Here is a 26,064-nt window from a genome sequence, read left to right on the forward strand (position 1 = left end):
AGTGGTCAATACAGGCTTAAACAAGGCTAGCAATGCTGAAATCCGGGTTAAAATAAACGAACAAGGTATAAAATAAGTTATTTAACAGAAATAACCAAGACGTCATTGCAATAATTAACTTAAAATCGCTAAAAACTAGGATTGTGCGAATATTCGAGTTTCGAATTCGAATCGAATAATACCTAATCGAATAATTCGATTCGACTTTCGAATACCCGGTATTCGAAGTTTCGAAAAATTCGACAGGACGAATACCTAAAACGCGACAAAGGCCAATGGTGCAACTTGCTTAGGGTGGGCGGCTGAAACTAACGTTAACATCGTTACAGTAGGCCTTTCGTTGAAACTTCGTTGAAACTTCGTTGAAACTACCAGGGTTAGCCCTGGTTAACCGCCCCGTCTTCCTTTTATTCCTATTCTCTCCTCGCCTTTTTTTCCCCGCCACGGTGGTCTAGTGGTTATGGCGCTCGACTGCGACCCGAAGGTCGCGGGATCGAATCCCGGCCGCGGCGGCTGCATTTTCGATGGAGGCGAAAATGTTTGAGGCCCGTGTACTTAGATTTAGGTGCACGTTAAAGAACCCCAGGTGGTCGAAATTTCCGGAGCCCTCCACTACGGCGTCTCTCATAATCATATCTTGGTTTTGGGACGTTAAACCCCAGATATTATATTAATGCTTCAAAAGTGACGCATGAGAAAAAAAACGCATGACAAAATTGTCAAGCCCTTATCAACTTCGCTTCCGAAACAGAGGCGTGGGTTTCTTGCGTACTTCGATCGCGTATGCCGTAACCGCTGCAAAACGACCCGATTTCGGCCCACGAAACCCTCGGTGCTGGCTTTACATGAGGAAATTTGTTCACACTGTACAGTCGCCACTGCCACACCGCATCACTCGTTCAGAAACTTCCATCGTTTCGGCGCGCAGTTTAAACGCTGCTGTGAACGGGCGCCCGAAGATTCTTGGGCCCGGAGAATTCATCACGATGAAGCGCAATATTACCGTTGTCAGATCAGCCATATTGCGTGACCATATGGGAAAAAAGGATAGCTACCGTACCCCCCCTCCGTTAGCCGTTAGGAGAATAGGACGTTAGGAGGTCCGCTGCTGACTGGAACTGTGGCTCTGCTATCAACATGCCTGCGCGCGCATAAAAGCCTAAAAATAAACCCTCCCGAACAAGCACGTTAATAAAGATGTCACCACGCCGTAACGTCCCTCATTTTTCCTTTGCATTGCCGTAACTTGTGGTACACGTTTCGTGTAAATATGCACTATTCGATATTCGATTCGACATTCGATATTTTTGGCCACTATTCGGCACTATTCGATGCGAATTCGATTCGAGATGAAATTTCACTATTCGCACACCCCTACTAAAAACACTTCGGAAAGATGCGGCTGACACCCGCGTCATGCACTAGAGGGCGCCACTGCCTCGCCAAGCAAGCGATTGCTGTTGCCACCGGCGCCTAAACCTGAAGGGGGAAACAACCGGACGGAACTCGCTGCAGACGACACGTATCTCAACCATAGGTCGGCAAAAAAATTGGGGCTCACTCAGACTCACTCAAGAAATATATTTTGCCCCGAGAGCTCACTCGGACTCAGACCCATGAAAATTTTCCTCAACCGGACTCGCTTGGACTCAGACTCACTAAACTTTTTCTCAACCAGACTCACTCGGACTCAAACTCACCAGCACATTACTGAGCCGGACTAACTCAGACTTAGACTCACGGCTTGACCTGAGTCTGAGTGAGCCTGAGGAAGCCGACTGATGAGTCCGTTAGCGTAAAATCTGTTTTTTCGATCACGGTGTCAATGCTCTTTCACGCCAATATCTCACATAATCGGTGTTATGGACACGCCATTTAATCTTGTACCGTCTTAAACGAGTTATCAGTGGTTTCAATCCAGTAAGGACTTTTTTATGAAATACACAACTCACACGAGATATTTATATCATGAACATCCCTTAGAAGAGTTTGTGGGGGGAAGTCATGGCACCCCTCACCCCGAACCCACGCCTCTGATCCATAATTATTGAGATGGCGTATGAACTCTAGTGCATGGAGGTATATGTGAATATACCTCCATGCGTATAAACTTAAGTATAAACTTGAGTATAAACTTAAGCCTATATCAGGTCGATAGTAATGCTTAACATGAGTAGATAGGCCATATAGGTCGGCAATAACAGGTGGAACTCATCCAGACTCACTCAAGGAATATATTTTGCGCTTAGGGCTCACTCGGACTCAGTCTCACCAATATTTTCCTCAAACGGACTCAGACTCACTAAACTTTTCCTCAGCCGGACTCACTCGGACTCATACTCACCAAAATATTACTCAACCGAACTCATTCAGACTCAGACTCACGGCTTCACTCACTCAGACTCACGGATCTGAGTCTGAGTGAGTCGACTCATGAGTGAAATTGCCGACCTATGATCTCAACTGCTGTAACAAGCAGGAAGTCGATGAAGCGCAGCAAAAGGTGGCGCGCATGTCGCACACCGAGTTTGCGAATCTCCGTAACAAGATTATACTTGTGCCGGCGGGGAAACCGTACACTGTCAATTTTTATGAAAGGGAACACGCGAGCGCGTGGCCCGCGAGCTCCGGCGTCTGCTTGCAGCGCCTTCAGGCGTGCGCGAGTAGCAACCACGGTATCTTTCCGCGTCATCTAGTGGCGAATAAAACAACCAGTCACGGGTAATATGCAACCAGCTGCAAGATTGCAACCCCCTCCCCCTTCAAGGCGATTACACAAGAGGCCGGGCCAGTAAACTGCGTTTGGCACGCGGGCGCAATCGAAACGCGGAAGCTCTGTCGCTTGGCTTTCGCGCGTTACACTTCGGCCGATTTAGATTTAAGCGACAGCGGTCCAGTCAGGTAAATTTTCGTTGCTGGTTTCCGGTTTTCAAATCTCGCATCGAATGCTGTCGAAAACATTTTTCTCAGTAGAATCCCACTTAGCCGAGAACGTGTCACCTGTCGTTACAAAATGTACTGGCGCTGAGCCCGACAACGTCCTTTTAGAACGCCGGGTTTTAGTATGTCGAATGCTTAAATACTGTCTTCAGGGGTGCGAATATCGTTAAAGGTTGGCAGGAAGCACACCATGTCCACACTGTTGAAGTAACTGAACGGACAGATCCAAGATGAACGAGTTCGGCTAGTCTACCAAGCGCGGTTCAACATCGCATCGAAAACTGTCAAAAATAATAGTAAATAAGGGTTTTTATTTCCTGAACTTATTTGGTTTTATTCCGCTCTGCTGCAATGAAGCTTTTTTGGCAGAAATGTGTCCTTGACGCTGCTCACGATTGCAGAGCCTGCAAATGTAAACACGCCGCGTCATTAGGCAGCCGTAAGCGAATCATCCGTGAGCATACGTTTGCCGAATGTAAGGTGAGAATACCTGGAAAGCGCAAACATAGCCAGGCTAAAAAAAACGAGGTGCCTGCTAAAGCTTACACACATCCTTAAAGGGGCCCTGCAACACTTTTCGAGCATGCTCAAAAAGCGCTGCCGATCGGTAGTCGAGGCTCCCGAGAACACGCGAGCCAAATATTATAGCGATGCGCACGGCCTGGAATTTACAATAAATTCTCAAAGTCAGCTGAAAATCGCTCCCTCTTCTCTCGACAAATGATGTATTAGTCCGCAAAATATGACGCGATTGTCGGCAGTTCCACCATTGGCTGATGTTATAATCACGATAACACCCTCATTATTACTTTCGTTGTTAATTTTGAGTTCAATAAGTAGATAATATGTATGTTTATATTATGTTATCGCGTTAAAAACACCGAACAAACATTAATATTAGCACTTCCGGTCTCACCGACAGCTTGTCTGCTCGTAGTTGCGTGGTTCCGTTTTCTTCGCCATGCGCAGTGCCGAAAACGTGAATATTTCTGTGCTTTTGACCATCGCCGGTTGCCGTTGAGAGTGGCAGCCGTTCGAGTGTTGCCTCGTCAGCTGAGAACTGCATCGTCGGCACGTTCTCACGACCGACCGAGGCACGGGCGCAGCGTGTCTCCGATAACAATGCTGGCGTCCGGTAATGGCGGCGCTTCGGGGTCGTCTGCCAGTGCCGTCTGACGAGGCGGTGTATCGGAGTATGGGCCGAAACCGATCTCAGCTGTCATTCGTTCCAAACGAGCGCGCACGTTTGCTTCCATGGTTGGCAGAGCGATGAAAACACTACGGCGTTCGAGGTGCACACCCAACATTACCAAACTGACGCGCAGTTTTCAAGCACGCGCGATACACAGCGCGATCGACTCCGCTCGACGAGAACGACGCAAGCCGACCGGAAGTGGCGACACAGACCATGTGGTTGCGCCGAGACGCCAGAGAGAAAAAAATGAAAAAAATGCCGCCGGCGCTGACGTCGCCTCCTCGCACCTCCGCCCTCTCTCCCTCCCCTCACGCCGCGCGCAGCTTTCCGCGCGCTCGCTGCGTTGAGTTGAGAGAGAAAGCTGCGGAACGCGATCTCTATAATTTGGTAACACCACTTAGACTTGACGGATTCGAAAAATTTTTGCGGCATATGGCTCATGAAGAGTCATACGTCAATAATGGGGCTATTCCAATATAACAAAGAAAGGTGTTGCAGGGCCCCTTTAAGCTATGTCGTACAGTCAAAGTGTATTTGTGCATTTGGCTGGGAATGTAAGCTGTAAGCTTCGCACATTCAGTGCAGTCTGAATGCTTTTTTTTGTGCGCTGGTTGTAGTAAGTGTGTAAGTCACCACCATAGTGGCTAGAAACGCGGCGCGAGCCAGCTGTTCTATCCCTCATGTAAAGGAGAAAAAAAAAGGAGGGGGGGAGGGTGGATGCCGGTTGCTGTGCAGCAAGGAATGGTCTTTCTGTTGTCCACGAAATGCCTGCTGCACGTTTTAGTGTTTTCTTATGGGCTACTAGTCTGTTGTGTCAACGCTGCCCACCGTAAATAAGAACGACAATGTAAAGATATCCCCTTGGTAGTCCGTTAGCGAGAACACACCGTGATTTGGAGGCCTTGCGGTGACTACAATAACGTTGAAAGCACGGATTATCGACACAGTGCTCCAGGTCTTGTCCAACTGATCATGCAACAACACCTTCAAACAAATACAAAGATGTCTTATTTGTCACGAAGAACCAGTTGAATCCAAAGTTGATGTCTCTTCTCTGTGCGAGCTTTTGCGAAGCGGTAAAACCTCGTTGTAGGTTCATTATTGTGAACATTTTGGTGGCCCCAGAGCGCAGAAAGTCATGCTGCTACTACGCGGAACCACCAAGAGATCACGAAAACACGTTCCTTGAGCAAGAACTGAGCACGGACGCTAAAAAGGTGGCGCGAAAACTGCCGCGAGTCTATGTGCCCAAAGCTGCAATGACGCCGACGACGCGCGCGCCGCCGCTAGAGGCGCTCTCTTCGGCCCAGCTACAATCAGGAATGGATGTAAATCAGAGGACGGTGGGCCGCCTCGCGTTGGGCGCTCACGCGAAGACGACAAATGAGGCTGTAAAGGGTGATATGGGATGGACAGGCTTTGAAGTGAGGGAAGCTCAGAGCAAAATGAGATTCGAAGAGAGGCTGGGGAAAATGAAGAAGAGTAGATGGGCAGAGAAGGTTTTCAGAAATTTGTATAGAAAAAGCGTTGACACGTAGTGGAGAAAAAGAACTAGGAGGCTCACCAGTAAATATACGGCTAGCAGTGCGGGCGATATGGCAACAAGGAACATTAAGCGGAAGGTCAGAGAGGCGGAGAGGACTTATTGGATGGCAGCGATGGAAAAGAAGCCGGCTCTGAGTAACTACCGACAAGGAAAAAACGAAATAAGGAGGGAAAGGTTTTATTCAAGGGGAAGCGCTTTGCTGTTTGAAGCAAGGTCGGGCTGCCTTAGAACGCGTAGTTATAAAGCGAGATTCAGTAACGAAGAAGAACAATGTACATGCTGCGAGGGAACTAAGGAAACGATGGAACATGTACTGATTGAATGTGGCGATATTCACCCAGGTATACGTGTGGGCACGTGTATACATGAAGCATTGGGTTTTAGGGACAACAATACAAACCTGACCGCGTTCGCGATAGAAATAAGTAAGAGACGGTTAGAGTATTGGTGGCAGAAAAGTAGAGATAAAGTACAAAAATAAATAATGGGGGAAAATAAGGTCATTCTGCCTTAAGAGGCAGAGAGATGGACCGTGAATTTATATTTTTTTCGTGTAATAACATAGATTTAATCAATGTAGATAAGGTATTAGGCCAACATTAAACAAGGAAGTTTTTTTTTCTTTTTTTTTCTTCGAGCCTGGTGGCAGACATGTCACCGCCCCGTTGTAAAGGGGACGCTCATAGCATCCATCCATCCAGTCAGAAGCGCATTGTGCCTATGGCAATCTGATATTTTTATTTTTGTCATTGTCTTATGCGCTAAAAATTTCTTGACAACATGTGTTACAAACAAGGCCGAATCCCTACCGTGGGGAAGAGAGCTATGCTATTGATGAATACTCACCTAGAAACGCCGCTTGGTAAACTTGGGTGAACCTTAAGCTCAGACTAAGCGCTCCCTATCGGTGCTGCCTCCATATTGGAATGTAGCCGCGTTTGACATGTGCGATGCCGTTTCGAATATTGCTGAAGCAACAAAGCGTATACGATTTTAATTCATGCTCTTGGTGCCCCAGGTTTTTTTCGCGGCGAATCCTGCTAGCAAAATTACGACTAGGTCTGTTAAGGTTAACCATTCAGCTGTGTTCTCTGACAGCCCGACTGTACAGCATTAGCAGTTTCTACGCTACTGCGTAATTTTTCAAAATATCAACCCTAAAGTTAAGCTACCCAGTTCTTGGCTTCCTGGTCAGTCCCGGTCTCCTCAGCAAGATACTGTACAGAGTCCTGTACTCTCGCCTCGTGTCTCCTGCATCGTCTTCGTGTTTTTAGTTTACGAAGCATAAATCTGTACCACTACCAAGTGGTTCATTTCACCACTATCCAAAAGCAGAAGTTCGTCCTTGAAAACCTATCGCAACCGCGAAAACAGAACGCGCAAGCTATTCGAGAAAATGATTCCATATCGTGGCCTATCGTAGTGTTTTATCATTGGGCAAAGGTGCATGAGGCAGTTTGTAACGAGCAGACTGATGACATGTCAGTGATGAAAGCTCGATGGAGTTGGAGGGTTGCCGGAGGCAATGTTCAGCCAGAATTTTTTTTCGAAACATAACAGTAACGGGGGGGGGGGGGGGTCCCACCTGGCTACATCAGTGCAAGGATACTACTCGTCTTCTTACGACACAAGAACTAGCCACTGTTCTCACGAAGAGAAAGGCTCTTCCTCGACGAATTCCCATCAGGAATGCAGGGTTCCATTATCGAACTGAATTGTGGCGTCGCTCAGCATACTGACCGGGATCCCTGACGAGTTCGACGGCGATGCTGAGGCGGCGGTACTCGTTGATGGACAGGCTGCTCACCTCCTTGTTGGCCACCTGGTTCAGCGCCAGGTCTGCCATCACCTGCTTCACCTGCGCCGCAGCGAGGGAACATTAGTGTCGTGCATGACACGGGTCAGGCGAGACAGTAAGATTCGGGGTGAAGAAGGACTGCTGAGCGTTCATTAAATGGGTTATCATATAGTGCTCAGATCTCTAAGTTATTTTGCATTGTATTTAGGGCAGCTCAGGTCTAGGCTAATGGAAAAGAAAACAAGGCCAATACAATGCAATAAGACAGCCATCTTTCCTTTATTGTCATCAGCATCGTCCTACTTTACGTCCACTCTAGGACGAAGGCATCTCTAAATCATCTTCAATTTACCCCGTAACGCGTTACGTGCAAGTATGGTCATCACGACCCAAGCAAGTGGGAGCTATTGACATAAGGTAATTAACTAAGTCATCTTAAAGAATGAGTGTGGATGTAATTTAACTGAACATTAGAGCTGTAACGAATGCGCGTGGATACTCCCATATCGGATAACACAAGGTCTGTTGGAAAAGGAAAACCTAAGGAGGAAAGGGAAGTATCAAAGGCCTCCTGTACTCGAAAACGAAAAGGTGGAAACTAACGTGTAGTACTCCCTACCTCGCATTATCCAAAAGAAGGATGACGTTCTTGAGCGAAATATCGTGAGTTTACCCCATGTTTAGACTCGCGATACGCTGGAGGCTAAACGCTGGAGGCCCATGCGCTTAGATTTAGGTGCGCGTTAAAGAACCCTATGTAGTCGAAATTTCCGGAGCCCTCCACTACGGCGTCTTTCATAATCACATCGTGGTGTTGGGACGCAAAACCCCAACTATCATTATTATTAGACTCACGATACGCATGTCTATTCGGGGAAGGCATGGCCTGTCACTTGCCATTCAACACACTTGTTCTGTCACATTTATTAGTTTGCATTCTTGTTTTAGTTGCGCTGTTTCATCCTCAGTTCTACACACCAACCAACTAGCCGTGATCAAGTTGTCACTGTACCGACATCACTCTATTGGTCATACCCTTCCTCTCTTGACGGATCCGGACACCTTGGAGGCGACGGTGAGCTTTGCGGCGAAGTGCAGCGTCTGTCTCACGGTGACGCCCGGCACCAGCGAGCACCGGCGGGGCACGTAACCGCACTGCTCCTGGAACAGGCGCAGCGTGAGCGGCACGTCGTTCAGCAGGATCTGGCCCCGGGTAGGACCCATGGCGCGCCGGGCCACCACCTCCAGCAGGGCCTTCTTGCCGCTGCCTGTAATTAAAGAGGAGAGCAGATGAGGCTTAAAAAGATGTTGAGTTGTGATCATTAAGGCGAAAGTCTTAAGCAGCTCGTTGCGTTCCGACCTTGAACACGGCAGGAACCAAAAGTTGTGCAAAACCCGCGTGACCTTCTCCGAGAGAGCGGCGTGTGGAGAGGGAACGGCTTGGTTTACATGGTCACGTGGCGTCATCATGATGTCACAGATCGCCAAGAGAGAGAGAGAAAGAAGCAAGGGAAGGCAGGGAGATTAATCTGACGAACGTCCGGTTTGCTACCCTGCACTGGGGGAGACGGATAAGGGCGCAAACAGAGAAACAGGGGAAAAGAGAGAGTGAGGGACAGAATCCCGCGCACACTTGGGGGAGCACATCAAGCCTACAAGCGGTCGCACAGATCCGTTGACTTTAGGTATTTCAGCAGCGCTTTCGTTGCCTTAATTTGTGACGTCATCACGACATGGCGTCACGACAAGGCGTCATGTGATGACATCATCGCATGAAGTCATGTGATGACATCATATGACGTCATCACATGACTTTGTCTTGGTCTATGATGGGCCGATCCCGATGGTAGCGCAACACCGTAAGGCGCAGAAAGGGGGGGGGGGGTAACATGACAATGCAATCAACTGAAAACGTGAACGTAACTTAATGCGTGTCTCTGACACAGCGGCAGGCTATGTCTTGCAAGAAGTGCGGTCCCCGATCTGAATGCAGTACCAAGTGTGCAGCAGGGTTTCACCTTCAAGCGTTAGAGGGAGTAACAATCTAACGCATGTGAAGTCTCGCTACTGCGCTTTTTCGGGTATGGAAGGACGCATTAACGCTGTCCAACCGCAGCCAACATTAGCCAAGATTAACTGGATGTGACCTGTGTAACAACGGCCTTGTCAACGCTAAGCAGCAGTTAGCCAACGTTACCGGGTGCTAGCCGATATTGTCCAGTGTTAATATTGTGCATCCCAGGGCCTCGCACCTGACTCCAGAAAGAGAGAGAGAAGGAATATATGAAATGGTAGGGAGGTTAACTAGACTACGTCTAGTTTGCTACCCTACACATGGGAAGGGGAATAAGGGAATATATGAAGTCTGTAACAGCTTTCCTAGTGGAGTTCTTTCAAAATTAATTATTCCCCTAGTTTTTATTCCACCTCAATTGTAGTTTTATACGACATTTCTTAATCGTACTTTTGCTCCACCAGTTTTTCACTTCTATTTCGTCCACAGAAATTATGTTTCTAGGCGAATTAAAAAACTTCGAAGCTTTATTTCTCAATCAGCCCAGCACTTTATAATAGCACAGCAAAAGCTCTCAAATCGACAGCGGACTCGAGCTTGTACAGCCCTCTTACAGATGTGAAACGAAGGCCCACCGTAGTTCTGTGAGTAAAGTTTGTTGCCTAGGCTCTCACCGCATGCAGTTACGGTCGGCTGTAATACGAGCCGCACCTCCACCAATCTGTTACGTTCACAGTAGGGGCTTGGCGTTTTTTACGCAAGGCTTAAATGGCCAGACCGCACAGGACAAAGCTTGAACTTGAACTCCGAAGTGATTGGCTCACGCCCAGTTTGGGGGGTTGACCAAAAAACGGATAGTCTAATACAAATGGACATGGATAATTTGTGCGATTTCTGAAAAACCTTTAGAACAATCGATATAACGCAACAATGGTAACTTAGGATTTATGACCGAAACCGTCTTGATTCAATCTAAAAAAATCTCATAAGCGGACCAAGCGTACATTTGACAATGTCCGAATGAGGAGGCTCCTAAAGACACAATATTTGACATAGCTGATCTGATACCATTCGACTAAGTACTGCTTTGAGGAATTTGTGCCTGAATGAACGGAAGCGACTGCATGATAAAAAAATAGTGTTCAATGAATTCGTCCTGGTTACAAAATGAACACAGAGGAGAAGGCGCTGCCGAGAGATCTTCCTCTTTCACTCTTCTCTTCCATCTTCTGGCGCGTACGCCACGTAATAATACGTGGTGCACAACGTACAGTCGCTCACAATATGACTTGCAACATACGGCCCGTAGTCAAAGCGGCGCCAACACCGCACGGTGGCACCGACATAGAAAAAAAACTCACAGGGTCCCTTATGTATTCACCTAAGGCTACTCGAAGGTGAAAGCAACCTTCTTCTTCTTTCTTCGTCTCTGTCGATGTGCTGATCCAGCTCGGCCCTCCTCCGAAATCTTTGTGCACCTAACGTGGTTTTGCACGGCCTCCAGGATCAAAGGCATTGCAGGCTTCCTGCACTTCACCTGGTTTTGCACTGCCTCCGTGATCGGCCATCCTTTGACCAAGGGACGATGTCATGTGATGACGTCATCATGTGACGCCATATTGACGTTACACGTTCTGGCGATCCGTGACGTCACAAGTACTGGTGGTCTGTAACGTCATCGCGGCGTCGTCATCATCATCAGCCTGTCTACGCCCACTGCAGGGCAAAGGCCTCTCTCATGTTCCGCCAGTCAACCCGGTCCTGAGCTTTCTGCTGGCACGTTATACCTACAAACTTCTTAATCTCATCTACCCACCTAATTTTCTGTCTCCCCCTCACGCGTTTGCCATCTCTTGGAATCCAGTCAGTTACCCTTAATGACCACCGGCTATCCTGCCGACGTCGTATGGTGACGCAAACACACGATGGTGATTTTTTTCATCCCTCGTGTTGACGCCGACGCCGCAGGACACCGACGCCGACGGTCAATTTTCACGTTTGATGAGGCATCTAAGGCTGTCGCCTTAAAACAATCAGAGGTGTAAACACCATTTCGACTACTGGTATCTGCAAAACCAGTTTCACGCTTCTCGTTGTTGGAGCCCCTTCAACCACCATCACCGTGTTCCAACTCATATTGAGCGCCACTGTACGTGCTTGATGGGTGGAGGCGGGGAATTCGATGGTACGGAGCCTTCAAGGATCATTATGTCCTAAGAACGCGTCGCTGAGATTAATACCCTCCGTCGGAGAGGTGGCATCGAGAAGAAACGAAGCTCATCGCGACCTAGAAGCCATATATCTCTAGGAGAGGGGTGGTGGGAAGGGTGTGCACCAAAGACTGAAATATTGCGGGGCGTGACGGAAGATAGGATCCTTCCCATCTCTTATAGACCAGAACACAGCAAATTCCATGCGCATCGCCATATTTGCATCGCGCGTCGCGCCATCTATCGCACACGCGACGAAACAACATGCGCGGGCTGCCACGCCAGCAGACGCTACACAGAGCAAACGTGAAACTCCCGAAACTCAGCCCGTCGGAGAGCGTGTTTCGCGTCTTTTCTAGCCTGGACATTTTCGCTGATTTTATTGAAACATCAAGAACATCTTGCTCATGCAAGTCCACAATGTATACAGTACGTGCTGAGAGGGCTGCAAGCAACCTCGTCAGATACGTACGTATGCTGTTACATTTGTAAAAAAACGTTCTCGCAGTAGTACGCGTGAATTGTAATTGCAGTGCAGCTCGCGAAAGAGTGAAACGATGTTTTGTGGCCCCATATTACAAGATGTCCACAAAGTTTTTGTGAAAGCTCATCATTTCAGCATGCATCGCGTAATAATTAGAGTATACGCTTTACGGGTAGTTTCGCGGAACGTAATTTTTGTTTCACGAGCGCTCTTACAATAATGCGTCTTGCTCAAAAAAGCGTGCTGTCAGAGAGTATAACCTGCAGTATCGTTCAGCGATCCCTTTTGGAAGCTACCTGCGCGATTTTATTCTTGTAACGATGGTGCTTTACAAGCGAAACCGTGCTACTCTTAGTTAAGCCGGTTAGCTACGCCTGCGACGTGAAGGACACTGGCGCGAGTATACTGTTCACTTACGTGCCAATATATGTATTATGTGCAGCTGGGTGCCTCGTGCCCAAATAAATTTGGGGACATCAAACACTGACATGAAAACACGAAATTCTGGCCAGCTGTTGAGGAGCACCGTGCCATTTGTTACCTTTTGAAGACGAAATCTCACCAAAAGCACCAAAGCTTAATACTACGTTGAAAGTGGCAAAGCATGCTGATTGCTTGTGCTTGAAAGCACTACCTTGCACTAGATTTTCGTCAAAGGAAACGCTCAAAGGTATGAAGTGCACCCCCACACAAAGCTCGCGTCTGCCTTCAACCCAGCTGCGTGTCACGCAAATTACGTTTGCAAAATGAAATAGGTGGGCATCACACTGCAGAATACACGCAGTTAGTGTACTTACTCGCGCATTTTCACTCGGCTCCTAGTTTTTCTGCTTGAATCACAGTTATCCACTCGCGGCGAAGCTGAAAACACCGCACCGGCACTATTTCCGTGGCGCGTCGTAATCGTCGCAGACAGCGCTAATATCCTCTTGTTGCGCTGCTTGTTTTGACATCCAAAGACGACGCAGTAGTGCCCAGATCAGCTCTTATACGCTGAAGCGGCGTGAACGGGTACTTTTTCGCACTTTAAGGCCTCTGGACTGCAGCTTGTCCTGTTTACTTGGTGCAGCCCGCGCGCGCCTTGGCAGCCCCGGTCAGCCAGGCGTCTGGGTGCGACAGTATCCGCTCGGCTCGCCAGCAGCCTGGGTGCGAGACAGGCGTGCTCTGGTGTATAGGAACCTACTAGTGAACGGCGGCGGGCCGAACGAGCAGCGGCTCTGCCAGCTTGAAGAAGTGGCGATACAGTGATGTGTTCGGTCATTAAGCACCATATTCTTCTTCTTTTTTTTTACACATGTAAAATAGAGGCCTCGTCTATTGCCAGCTGTCCCAAAATCATACGTACAAAAAATAACAATAGTAAGGAAAGGACGACAGGTTAGAATAAAGATATAAATGTCTACAACGAAAACGTTGTAGACACTAACGTTAAGCGTCACTGTCTTGCCAGTGAAAGATTAGGAAGTATTTCCAGTGGGACCGAAAGAAAAAGGCAGTTTTGGAAGCTGTTCAGGTGAACAGCTATAACGGGGCAGCAGGTGACTTTTTCTGCACACGAAAGCGAAAAGATCAGTAAAAGCACCTGCGCGCCTTTTCAAGGCTGCTAAGCCGATGAACAAGTTCGGTCATTAAAGGCAATCCGAGCGCGCGCATGCGCACTGGGCACTCGAAGTAATGATTCTTAAAAAACCACAAAACATAACAAAAAAACTCAAGGACACAGGAACATGGAAACAATCAGGGAAAGTTGAGGTCCTCCCTCAAGCAGCAATTCCTTTTTTCCGCTTGAGTTAGAAGCAGCTTTGAGCGAAACAGAAAGCGGGTAAGGGAAGAAAATGGCTTCTTAGTGCGCAAATGGTTAGGTGCAAAGTCTTGCGCGCTGCTGAACACTATTGCGATTTCGCCTGTGTCCTGGTTTCGCCCCCCCCCCCCCCCCGCGAACAATGGCGTACCACCAATTTGGGCAGGAGTGCCAAAGGCCTCTTGTCCACCTAGAGCCAATTCGCGCCGTTCCCCATCCTCCTTCTTCATGGCAAGAGCAAGTAGAGGAACACTCCAAAAGGAAATTGACCAGAAATAAAATACGACAAAAAATGCTGGTCGCGAAGTAGTGACGGGGCAAGCTTCGAGGCTGTGAAAGTGCGAAATAGGGAACAATGTCCAAGACTCCTCCCCACTTCCCCTGCTCTTTCCCGCATACACAGTTTCGTTCTCGTGATTACTTGCAGTGTACAAGTTTTGTATTTCCCCCATCCCGGCTACTCGAGGACACAAGAAACACGCCATAGGGAAAAGCAATTACTGCTTGGGACATCGCTCGAGGGGACAGATTGGGTTTTAGCTTCCCTAGTTTTCCCGCGTTGGCCCTGCGTCTTTGTCCGTTTCATTTGTTTGTTTTTTATTCCCTTTCTTCGGGTTCGTCCTTTCTCATGCGTTGCGAAGCGCGGTGTTCCGGGAACATTTATTGTTCCCTCCGTTCCCTCCTGCAACATTTCATTATCGGTCGAAGCGCCGGACCTCGCTTCTTTCATTTTTCCGTTGTTGTTTTTTTGTTGATCGAAGGTTCGTGCCTTCTTCGTCACAATCGTCAAACCAGGGAAGTTGCGAAAACTTCTTGCCGCATTCTGCCGGATCCGAAGTTTCTTTTATGTCTGAGGCGTCCACCATCGCTTTTCTGATCGCCTGTAGTTGACGTCACTGTCTTCCAGCGGTTGTCGTCACGTCACGTATTTCTTGGTGAAGGGGTTCAGTTTTGCCTTGGCGTTGGGCTGTGTGCAGTCGCATCCGGTACTTTCCGGAAGCAAAACTGGCCGATTTTTATTTCGCGTTTCCTTTTGAGTGAGAAATAACGTAACATTTAATACAAGATCCCTGACGTCAGGCGTCGATTTCCTGGAAACATTATCCATAGCCTCCAAGCATTAAGAGCGTATATTATTAGCACCCATACTTGTTTCTGTGAACGTTAACCGGAGGGTCATTATTTAAGTTACAGCGGGAGCCATAAGGAAGGACTCCTGTGGGAGCCACAGGGAAAGATACCACGCCTGCATGCGTTTGCGCCTTCTTGTGCGGCAATAAGAAAAACCTCGCGTTTACCCGTCCTATTTCACGTACTTTGTTGAATATATGTTCACTTGTTTCCACGCTACTGAACGTTTTAAAAGACCGACGCGTGTTCATAGTTGCAGGCGTTTGAATTTAACGAAGCTGCCGTGCTCGTTGACACTGCGTATTGCCGCTTCATACTGCCACTAGATATTGCCACTTCATATTCTCACTGCATATTGCCACTGCATATTGCCGCTGCGTACTGCAACTGCATATTCCCGCTGCATATTGCCACTTCATATTGCCACTGCGTATTGCCACTGCATATTGCCACTTCTTATTGCCACTGCATATTGCCACTGCGTATTGCCACTGCATATTGCCGCTGCATGCTGCAACTGCATATTCCCGCTGCATATTGCCACTTCATATTGCCACTGCGTATTGCCACTGCATATTGCCACTTCTTATTGCCACTGCATATTGCCACTGCGTATTGCCACTGCATATTGCCACTTCTTATTGCCACTGCATATTGCCAGTGCGTATTGCCACTGCATATTGCCACTGCATATTGCCGCTGCGTACTGCAACTGCATATTCCCGCTGCATATTGCCACTTCATATTGCCACTGCGTATTGCCACTGCATATTGCCACTTCTTATTGCCACTGCATATTGCCACTGCGTATTGCCACTGCATATTGCCGCTGCATACTGCAACTGCATATTCCCGCTGCATATTGCTACTTCATATTGCCACTGCGTATTGCCACTGCATATTGCCACTTCTTATTGCCACTGCATATTGCCACTGCGTATTGTCACTGCATATTGCCACTGCATATTGCCACTGCATATTACCACTGCATATTGCCACTGCGTAATATACCGTACCGAGGTATCCTACGGTATATTATTTATGGACTGTGAGGCTAGAAAGACCATTGAGAAATTTAATTATCACCGTTAATTGACCTATAGAAAAGGTAAGGTGAAGAAGAGCGAAAGTGAATGAACATATTTTTGGAGGTGAGGGTCATGCCTGCATCTGGGCGTTACGTGTGCTCTGGTCTGCCTATTACCTACACATTTTACGTTCAGGGATGTCTACTTGGTTTTGGATCGCGGTTTCCTAATTTAAAGCTTGAATGCTTTCTATTTTTTCTTATTTATCTTGAATGCTGTCCTTACGTAGCAGTGGCCGGGAATCCAATTCGCGGCCGCACTCCGTATGTACACCATACAGCGTACGGCCATGAAACGTACGTCGGCCACAGCACTATTAGTGGCAACGTGACCAGCAGCGCACGGGCAAGCGTAGCTTCGGCGTTTGTTGAAGCAACTTTCTCGAAATATGCATGTCTGTCACCTGTCAGGTCGAATTCCTGACGGATTGCATCACCATATATATCGGTGTACCCGCATTCACGCATGCCGTCTCCAACATATACCGCGCATCCAGCGTCAACAAAATGTCTTCACTTTTCGAGCACTTCACGCCGGTTGAAGGTTTTCATATGTTCGCCTTCTGTATAGCGGCTATTGTATGCGACACTCCCAGTGAATGCATTATGGAGCACTCTCTACTTTCGCATTCCTGTCATTGTTTTTTTTTGCTGACTCCTTTTATACATTGTTGTTTCTTTATTCGACTCGGCGTGTCGAAACCGATAACTGTCACCACGACACGGCCGTGCACGCATTTATAGAATACCGGGTTTTATGAAAGACTATTTTCTCCCGAAAAAGCGCCAATTCTCAATATTTTTTTGTTGTTCTTGTTGTTCTCGTTTTGCAGCAGGCACGAGTGCTACGTGCACCTCCTTTTCAAAGCAACCTTCTGTATTTTTTGGTTGTTACTCCTCATCGCGGTATTTCTTTTTTTCTTTTTTTTCTTTTCGTTGCAGAACGGTTTTGTCTTCCCGGACCGCGACGCTGTCAGTAGCAGAGCACGTAACACAACCAGTCCTTGCCTAACACCGCCCTGCCTACCTCTTCACTTTTCTAGTTTATTTTATTTAGCGTACAAAGCGACATAAGTGCTTCTTTGGACATTTTTTTGCCTTCACGTCGGTTACACGTGCACCCTGTTACCTGAGAGGACCGCTAGTCTTTCGAAATGGTAGCAACCAAAGAACGTCCAAAAACGGAACTCGGCGTTTTTTTATTTTTTTCTCTAATTTCTGCACCGTCGACATGCGAGTGCGATAGAATGTCGTTTCTTGGGAGAAGAGGCCCGTCGGAATCGGCGAGCATTTTGTTCAAGACCAGAATAATAGAAGCCTGCGGTGCCTGAAAGTGGCGTGACGCGTCCCCGTTCAACCCACTTTCGACGACGCGCTGCGTCATCATGTGCGTTTCAACATTGCTGATATTAATGTAATGGCATCTTCGACAAGTCGCACCACTGCGCACCGGGAGGATCAATATATCGACTGAGGCGAAAAAGATGATGACTCAAAGTTAATCGCAAGAGAGAGAGAGAGAGATAATAAAACGAGATAAAGGCAGGGAGGTTAACCAGAAAACTAGCATCCGGTTTGCTACCCTACACTAAGGGGAGGGGGAAAGGGAAAGAAAGAAGGAAAGGAAAGCGGAGAGAAGAGCAGGCGCGCGATAAAAGAAATATAAATAAACGAAAGCTGTAGCGCGGGAGTACTAAAGCCTATTCAACAGGCCACTGGCATGCAAAAAGTTCAGTAAGGCCTTAAATGATTTTCGCTGTGCAGAGAGTTCGGGTCGGCATTCCAGCACTGACTGTTCCGACAGGTGTCTGTCGTCAAGGCGGGCCAACACAGCCGCCAGCGGCAGTGTGTGCGAGCTGTAGCGAGGACAGCGACAAAGAATCGCAAATTGACCAACACAGTCAGTGCGAGTGTCACTCCCAGATTCCTAATTCTCGCATTCGGGCAACACCACCTAGACAAGAGTTGATTAGAGTCGCTTTACCTTTCGATAAGTCAAAGATCGGCCAAAAAATCTACTTGGCGAGGGTGCTAATTTAGCAACATCCACGGTCAGAGCAACAGGCAGGCAGGCAGGCAAAGAACTTTATTATTATCCGGAGGCGGCGCTCGACCCCCATTAGGGGGTGACACCGGTGGGCCACTCCCACGACGGGACGGGTAGGTTAAACTCCACGGCCATGTCGCGGGCCCTCTGGATGGCCCTAAGCTGGTCTCCTTTGTCTTGGCTAGTGAGCAGATAGTTCCAGTCAGAATCCGTAGAGGGAGACTCGCTGCTCCCACGCAACGCAGGGCATTGCCACAGCATGCGTTGTAAGGTGCATTTGGGGTGGCCACAGCGCGGGCACCCCGGCTCTATGCCATCCATGTACTTGGAACATTTTAAAGGCGATGCATACGCCTCCGTCTGTAACAAACGTAGAGTTATTGATTGAGCCCTGTTTAAGTGTGGGTGCGGGAGTGGGTACCTCCGCCTCTCCAAGTGGTAATGTTTGCAGATTTCATTAAATGTTAACAGCGGATCTCTGAAGTACCAAGTAACGTCCTCAGCCTTCGATTGGTTGTCCCCGACGTGGAATGTGAGACCTAGCGCCCGGGAGTGAGCCAATTCGTTGGCATTGAGGATGGTTCCGTGTACGTGTCGGCCAACGTGTGCCGGAAACCAGATTGGTCCCGGTCAGAGCAACCCGGGAAGTTTAGAAAGTGAGGCTTCGCTTTGATGTAATAATTTTCCCAGCTTGCACTAAGTCGCGCATGGCTGGCTCACAGGAGAGCTTGTGGGCACCTGGCTGGTCCTGGCTTGGCTAGGCCTTTACCCTCTCACCTGTCTCTTTCCCAACCCTTGCTATACTTACACTATACATGGCTGTACTTGGTCTCTTCTTCATATTTTTTTTAGTATGCGTCTTTCCATTTTCTTTCTACGTCTATTTGTTTCTCTGTTTTTCTATCTTTTTCTGTCTTTATTCCCTTTCTTTATCATTTTTCTCTTTCTCTTTCTTTCTGTATCTTTCTCTCTCTCTCTCTCGCTGTAGTCGCTATCTCGCCTTCTTAACTTGTGGAGACTCAAACGAACCGTCGGGATTAAACCAGCGATAAACACCGGGGTCGCACGTTTCAGCATGTCTTGTTAACCGTCTGTACAGAGTGCTTGTGCAGTGACTGAGTGCGTGCCGGTTCATGATGATGATAATCTTCTATCCATGACACACGGCGAACCTCGACCGTAACAAGCTCTGCTGTAAAACTGGGAATAGACGCGACAAGGACGCTCGCCGCTGTAGTACATACACTCACCCTTAGATCCCAGCACGGCCATCACTTCACCGGCGTGCAGCTCCATGCTGATGTCCTTGAGCAGCGGCGCCGTGACTGCGGTGCCGGTGAACGCTTGGAAGCAGGTCGGCGGGGACACGGGCCCCGTGTAGTGGACGCCCGACAACTCGAGCACGTGGTCCGTCGCCATCTTGGCGTAGGGGTCAGCGTGGTTATCGTTCTGCAATGAAAGACATGAACACAATGAACCTGGCAGTCGCCGCTTCAGATAGAGGGAGATGCACATGAGGGGAATGCAGGACTTTTGTTAGAATCTGCCCTCAATGGGTGGTTGAGTACAGAAAAATGCGAATAGTAGATTGTTCATTCTTCGCAAATTTTATAAAATAAAGAAAAATAATCTAAGGTCATGAAGGTCTACGGCCTGCTGTGACGAGTATCAAGCGGCGTTCAACTGCATATTTCACGCTGTGAAAATTTCCTGTAGAACCCGCATGTAATTGCCGATCAACGTCAACGCGAGGTCGCTTGAATGAGAAACCTGCTTCAAGGGTCACGACTGGTGATTTCTCACATGGTCATGTAATCACGAGCCTCATCATCTTGAGCAACACAAGCGTCGTCTTCATCGGTAATCATCGGCATCATTATAAGCATTGTGGGCAACATACCGTCTGGTTAACTCCACTACCCGCGCCCTCTTGCGTTTCCTCTTTCTCCGTGTTTCTCTCTCCCTCTCTCTCTCTCCACACAGAAGTGACGTCATGCGACGTCATTTTTGCGACTCGCACTGCCTGCACGTATGCAGAGCGCGCGATGCGCCCACATTGTCGCGCACTACAGTACCGTGCAGTGTCGAGGAACCATACATCAGACTGCATTGCCGTGACATCTATATATGAACCGTAGGTAATGAATCGAAATGACAGAAAGTCGGATTCAACACACATGCGTACAGGCAGGCGAAGAAATATTTTCGAATTTGGTAAACGGACTTTCCGTCTTAAATTTGTAGTACGCTAGAAATTTATGAATTTCTGAACGCCAAACCTACCGACTTTCGCGCCACATCTTAGTATATTACAGGTGTAGTAGCATCCGCTGCCGTTCAACGCGCTCCGGCGTAGCTGTGAAGTATGCATTCGTAAGGCAGCGGATCACTGTCAGGCTGAATACTTACGTGTCTGCTAGGATCCCTTACACCCATTACACGTACAGGCGTTGCCTGTGCACTCATGTTCGATGCATAACGCAGATGCACAACGAAAAAAAAAACAAAGTGAGCTCTCATTGTGTGCCGCGGCTATCTCAGATGCCACGCTTCATCGCGCTCGTTACAGACTCGCAGCGACCGCGCGGCTTGATTTCACCGCTCGCGGACGCAATTTTTCTTTACTTGCCATTAATGACGTCAATGCGGCTGCCTATCCGTGCTGGTTAGAGATGGTAAAGCAGGAGCGTAGGCAACAATTTCTTTCGGGATCTGAAGTTAGAGCCGAGCAGGCAGATGTCATCGAGTGTCGTGCTGGGCTCTTTATGCCATGACAAAAAAAATGAGGGGGGGGGGAGAGGAGGCTCGGGCCTGGTGCGCCACCACCTGGCTACGCCACTGCGATAAAGACTCGAGACTTCAAGGTACATGAGTGTACACACACGCTCTCCTCATCTGATAAAAGGGTGTCCCCGCATTTGCTTACCCAACAAAAGCGTTATATTGCAGCGGTTTCATACAGAAAACTAGTATAGTGGACGCGCTCGACGTTGGTATAAACTTCATCTGACAATTGATCTGGTTTTGAGTAACAATACCTGTTTTTCTTTTTTACATAGCAAAACCACCGTCTTATGATTATGAATGTAGGGCTCCGTTTTTTCGGACTTTATTTTCCTTGAAGCTCGGAGGGTGTTTTCGGAGTTTACTTTTCTGACAGAAATTCGGCGTTTATCGGAGTTTACTTTTCGTAAATCCCCGATTCTGAGAAATTCGGAGTTTAATTTTGCATTATTCTCATACTCCAATATCTTATATGAAATGATATATCAACAAGAAGACATCAGAACACATGAAGCGTATTTTAGTTGTCTGGAAGGTTTGAACGCACAAACATATGTACACACAAGCGCAAATACTAGAATAAAAAACACCTACGTTTATGCGTATAAGAACCTTAAAGCTTGCTGTAATAGACGCAAGCATAATTTACGAAGTCCGTATATTCATTATAATGATTATGAGGGACGCCGTAGTGGAGGGCTCCGGAAATTTCGACCACCTGGGATTCTTTAACGTGAACCTAAATCTAAGTGCACGGGCCTCAAACATTTTCGCCTCCATCGAAAATGCAGCCGCCGTGGCCGGGATTCGATCCCGCGGAAGTCCGTATATTCGATGTCGTCTCGCGCTCCGTGCGCGACAAGCCCTTTGTTAAATGTGCGCTGGCTTCGGTCTACATGATACTGTTGACGCGAGGTAATGTTTATATCTGCCAAACCGGCCGATGTATAAATGACCGCTTGGAACATGCCCTTTCGATAAAGAACGAAACAGGGCCATATTAGCCGTTAAAATCGGAATTTATCGGATAAATCCGAATTCTCAAAAATTTTACCGGCTAGTGTTTATGCGAAAACACGGAGCCCTAGTATAAGGCACACCGTAGTGGACGGCTCCGGATATTTCCTTCGTCTGGTGTTCTTTAACGTGCGCCGACAACACGCAGTACGTGGGCTTCTAGCGTTTCGCCTCCATCAAAATGTGACCGGCATCGAACCCGCGACCTTCACGGTTAGCAGCCGAGCACCGTAACCACAGTACCACCGAAGTGAACCGGTTTTCACTACTAAGACGTAGAAACATTTTTTTTTCTTCATCGAAGTTCTAGGAACTCGTTTGAGTGATATAACAGTGTAGTAGCACTACCGCCGAGGTGATGCCTGTCGACGTATTACGTGACGCATCACTTAGGAGTTGTATGCACACACGCGCTTCTGTATAACTTTCTCGACAGCACGACTAGCGTACTCGTACATACCCCTACTGACATCGTCGTAAACCTAACTGGAAGCTTACCGGTTCAGGCGTTTATCCAATTCGCTCTTCCACGTTTCCGGCGCAGGTATACCCGGATGGTCGTGTCGTTATTGGCGTCTTCTCCGGCGGGGTATCTCCGCCACCACGCACGCTTCCGTAACCGAAACACCGCCTCGTACAACACACACCGCGTCGCCTACATCCTTTCTTCAAGGTGTTTGCATACCTCCCTCTCCTCCATACAATTAACCTTCTCTCCCGTCGACGTTGGAGAGGGAACAAAAGAAATAGCGGAACGTCTTCTTCGCCTCTAAACGATGCGCGTGCAACTCAGCGACGAGCCGGCGTGTCGACTACGACGCAAGGACGACCGATGCGTCGGGCACCCTCGCGAAAGTTTTCTCTCGTCTCGAATAGTAGAGACAACCGTGGCGAGGGCGGTGCGTTTTAGCGCGTAGGACGAATCTGAGCGCGCCGCTTTTCTTGTGACCCTTTCGTTATTATTTCCTACCCTGTCTTAACGCTTTTACACCTGCGTCTTTTTTGTTCTCGCGTCTCGGCTTTTCAGGCCAAGTTTGTTGCGGCGCGCGCAGCTGGCTCAGAACGAGATGAGAAGTCGAAGGTGGTGACTCGGTCTCTCTGCCTGCCGCAGGATGTTGGTGGTAGTGTGGGTGGGTTGGGAGATCCGAAACGTCGCCTCCGAGCTCCCACGTTCCTTCGCAGCGCGAGCGAAAACGAAGTAAACAAAAGAAAGACGCCGCCGCGGGAGTTGATACATAACGCATTCGTGCGTGGCGCGCGTGTTTGTGCGTCTGTGCGAGCGCTCTTTCGCGCGCTAGAAACGCGTGTGCGGCGTTTGTGTGTGTCAGTCGCGGATGGTATAGGCGCGCTCGCTTGTATGTCCGCTTTTGTGGGCTTCGCCGGTTCATCTGCTAACCCGAGTCACTTCGTCGTCTGTTATCGCCCTCAAAGCGTGTGAGTGAGTTTCCTGGTGAGCGAGTGAGTGTGTTGAGAGTGAGCTAGACGCGTGGTTGGGGCGAGCTCTTCTGCGAACCGCTGTGCCACGCCAACGGAGTAACGGAGCCTCTTGGCGCGCCAGTCCTGGACCGCCGGAACGCGTTGGTTGTGCTTATACGTTGCTCGGAAGGCCTTACTGAGAGGACGGCGAATAACTCGTCGCAGACTGCGCGGCTCCGATAGATCAGGGTAAGCGCTGGTTTTTATACGCCTCTTGACTATTACGGTAGACGGAGCAGTGCTTAGTACGCGGGTGTGTCCGTTATGAACACAAGCTGCGCCCTGACAGCTGACGTCCTTTTGCACGGTTAGAGCGAAGTTCGCGACTTAGCGAAGCGAAAATTGGGACAGAACCGTATCGGGGGCGAGGGGTTGGAAAGATGACGCGCTCTCCATTGTTTGGCTGCCAGAAGCACCTGCATTAGTGAACCCATCTCAGCTGAACTATAAACAAGATACTTAGATATGTTACGTATGGGCGGTGAAGTTACAGCTCTAAGAATGTTGCTGCCGCTGTCATGGCCCCAGTAGCCGGTAAAGCATCACCCTCCTTCTGTTTTTCTAACTTGTTTTTGTTTCTTTGTTTATTTATCTGTTTTTGTTTTGGTTTTGTTGTTTCGCTTTGTGAAAGCTTTCAATGAATACAAGTGCGCCGGAAGCATTGAAATTGCTAACTACATTTGTGCGATAGCCGAAAGCGTAGCATACAGCCGCAAATAATCCTAATACAGTGATCGACGTATCGGATAGCCTTCATGTGTTGCAGCAGTGTCTTTGACGGTCACTAATATTTAGCCAATATAGAGTGGCATACACAATTGAATCAGGCTAACCGACAACAGTTTTCAGGAAGTTGGTTCTGAATTTCAACTCAAAGACATTGGTCAAGCTTTGGCATAGGGTAAGTTGGTTTCATCGTAACGTTCGTGACAGTGATGTCTCTACAACGCAGCTTACAGTTTTACTGTTCACTAAAACGTTTCGCGCTAAAGCTTTTTTGAGAGAATATTTCACGCAATCACCATGCGGGACATATCATTAGCGACGCCGGCTGGCCAATGGGAAAGCGCATTCACGAAAGAGAAGTTTTGTGAATTCGGCCCCTGATTATTTTGTCTCTGTGATAATGCCTGTCCCAGTATTATGTTCTACCTTCTCGTAAATCCACATGTATCAACCAATAAGTGCCTCCTCTTTTCGTTAAACCATTGTTACGTGTTTGTTCCTTTACTGCATGTTTTGCGCCTTCGGGCACTGCGCGCACTTTTGTGCGCGCCAAGACAGCACATCGAAGCCGCAAACACTACTCGAAATTGGTATAATTACGGAGCTGTGATGCTCTCGTTGTTGTTGGGATCTTTAAGCATCTTGGTGTCGCTGGCGACCCCTGGCGACGCCAGAGCACGTGGCCACCAGAGATAATTCTTTTATCAAAGTTCTTTAACCTCATCCAGACGTTTCACGGTGGTTTCTTTTCCAAAATACCAAAATATCGTCTAGCCGTGTTGTGCATCGGTGGTCTCCTTTTCTCTCAGCTCTGGACAAGCTCGGAAAAAAATGGGGGGAGAGTGAGGGGAGCGCACTTTTGCACCCCTTTCATAAGGGACATCTCTATTCACAACCAATTGCGTTCTAACCGTAGCGCTCACTCGTTCCTGTATCGAGAATCAATACGAGATGGTGAATGCAGCGCCCAGTTGCAAACTCGTGCGCTCCACTTCAAAAAAGTTGCTGTGTGCGCGCGTTAGAAAAGCCCGATTGCTCTTGCAATAAAAAAATGTATTCAAATCTCGGCGAAATTGCTCAACTACTAGCTTACTCTTCGTAGCACGCTAGATCAGCTTTCCTTCGTGAGAAGTGAGCACGTTGCGACAAAGAAACGCCGGCGTTTCGAGCGTGTCGACATCCTGGAAACTGCGCTACAAGGCTCTCGACTATTGGAATCCTCGCACGGCCATCTTCACTATATAGCTACATGTGCGCTTTGTTGACCCGACACTCCCTCGCTATATTCGCTGGGTCCGTTCGTTTCTTGGTAGCGCGGATTTCTGCTTGCGCAGCAAACACTCGAGTCGGCAGCGAGTTTTGAGCGACGCGTTTGCCCTGCGCGTGTCTGGAAGAATGCTTCCTTTTCTGCCGCGCTGTCTTCATCTTCGAGGCTTCGTGGTCTTTTTTTTTAACGGTAATATTTCCAAAGGGACTGACTGTCTAAGCAGATACAATGCCTGCGATTCCGTATTATGTATGTATGAAATACTTGGCAAATGCTCTATTGGTACATTATCCTACCTAATTCATTGCTGCCCTAGAATGTGTTTGCTTTTTTTTATTATTTAGCACCCCGGTTAATCTGACAGATCGGTGCTTGAGATCTCCCTTCATGAGTGTAATATGAAATAGAACACCAGATTTACGCTGAAATCTGCCAATTTAAAATAAATTCTTGGGTTTTACGTGCTACAACCACGATATAATTATACAAACTTCGAACCACCTGTCTTTTTTTTTTTTAACCTGCAACTTAGTGTAAGTGC

The 26,064-nt window shown here is 48.1% G+C and overlaps 1 protein-coding gene across 1 annotated transcript in view; it reads right to left on the reverse strand.

The window, feature by feature from the left end:
* The window catches only part of LOC119405057 (ATP-binding cassette sub-family G member 5), a 105,056-nt gene that overhangs the window by 45,139 nt on the left and 33,853 nt on the right, over nucleotides 1–26,064 (reverse strand). Inside the window, exons 2-4 of the mRNA XM_037671816.2 lie at nucleotides 19,504–19,702; nucleotides 8,515–8,747; nucleotides 7,422–7,539 (exon numbers count right to left, since the gene is read on the reverse strand). Coding sequence (XP_037527744.1) covers nucleotides 7,422–7,539; nucleotides 8,515–8,747; nucleotides 19,504–19,672 — 520 coding nt within the window. The 5' untranslated portion in view covers nucleotides 19,673–19,702. The remainder of the gene's footprint in view (nucleotides 1–7,421; nucleotides 7,540–8,514; nucleotides 8,748–19,503; nucleotides 19,703–26,064) is intronic.

The sequence above is a fragment of the Rhipicephalus sanguineus genome, chromosome 9 (genome assembly GCF_013339695.2).
Source record: "Rhipicephalus sanguineus isolate Rsan-2018 chromosome 9, BIME_Rsan_1.4, whole genome shotgun sequence".
Taxonomy (NCBI): Eukaryota; Metazoa; Arthropoda; class Arachnida; order Ixodida; family Ixodidae; genus Rhipicephalus; species Rhipicephalus sanguineus.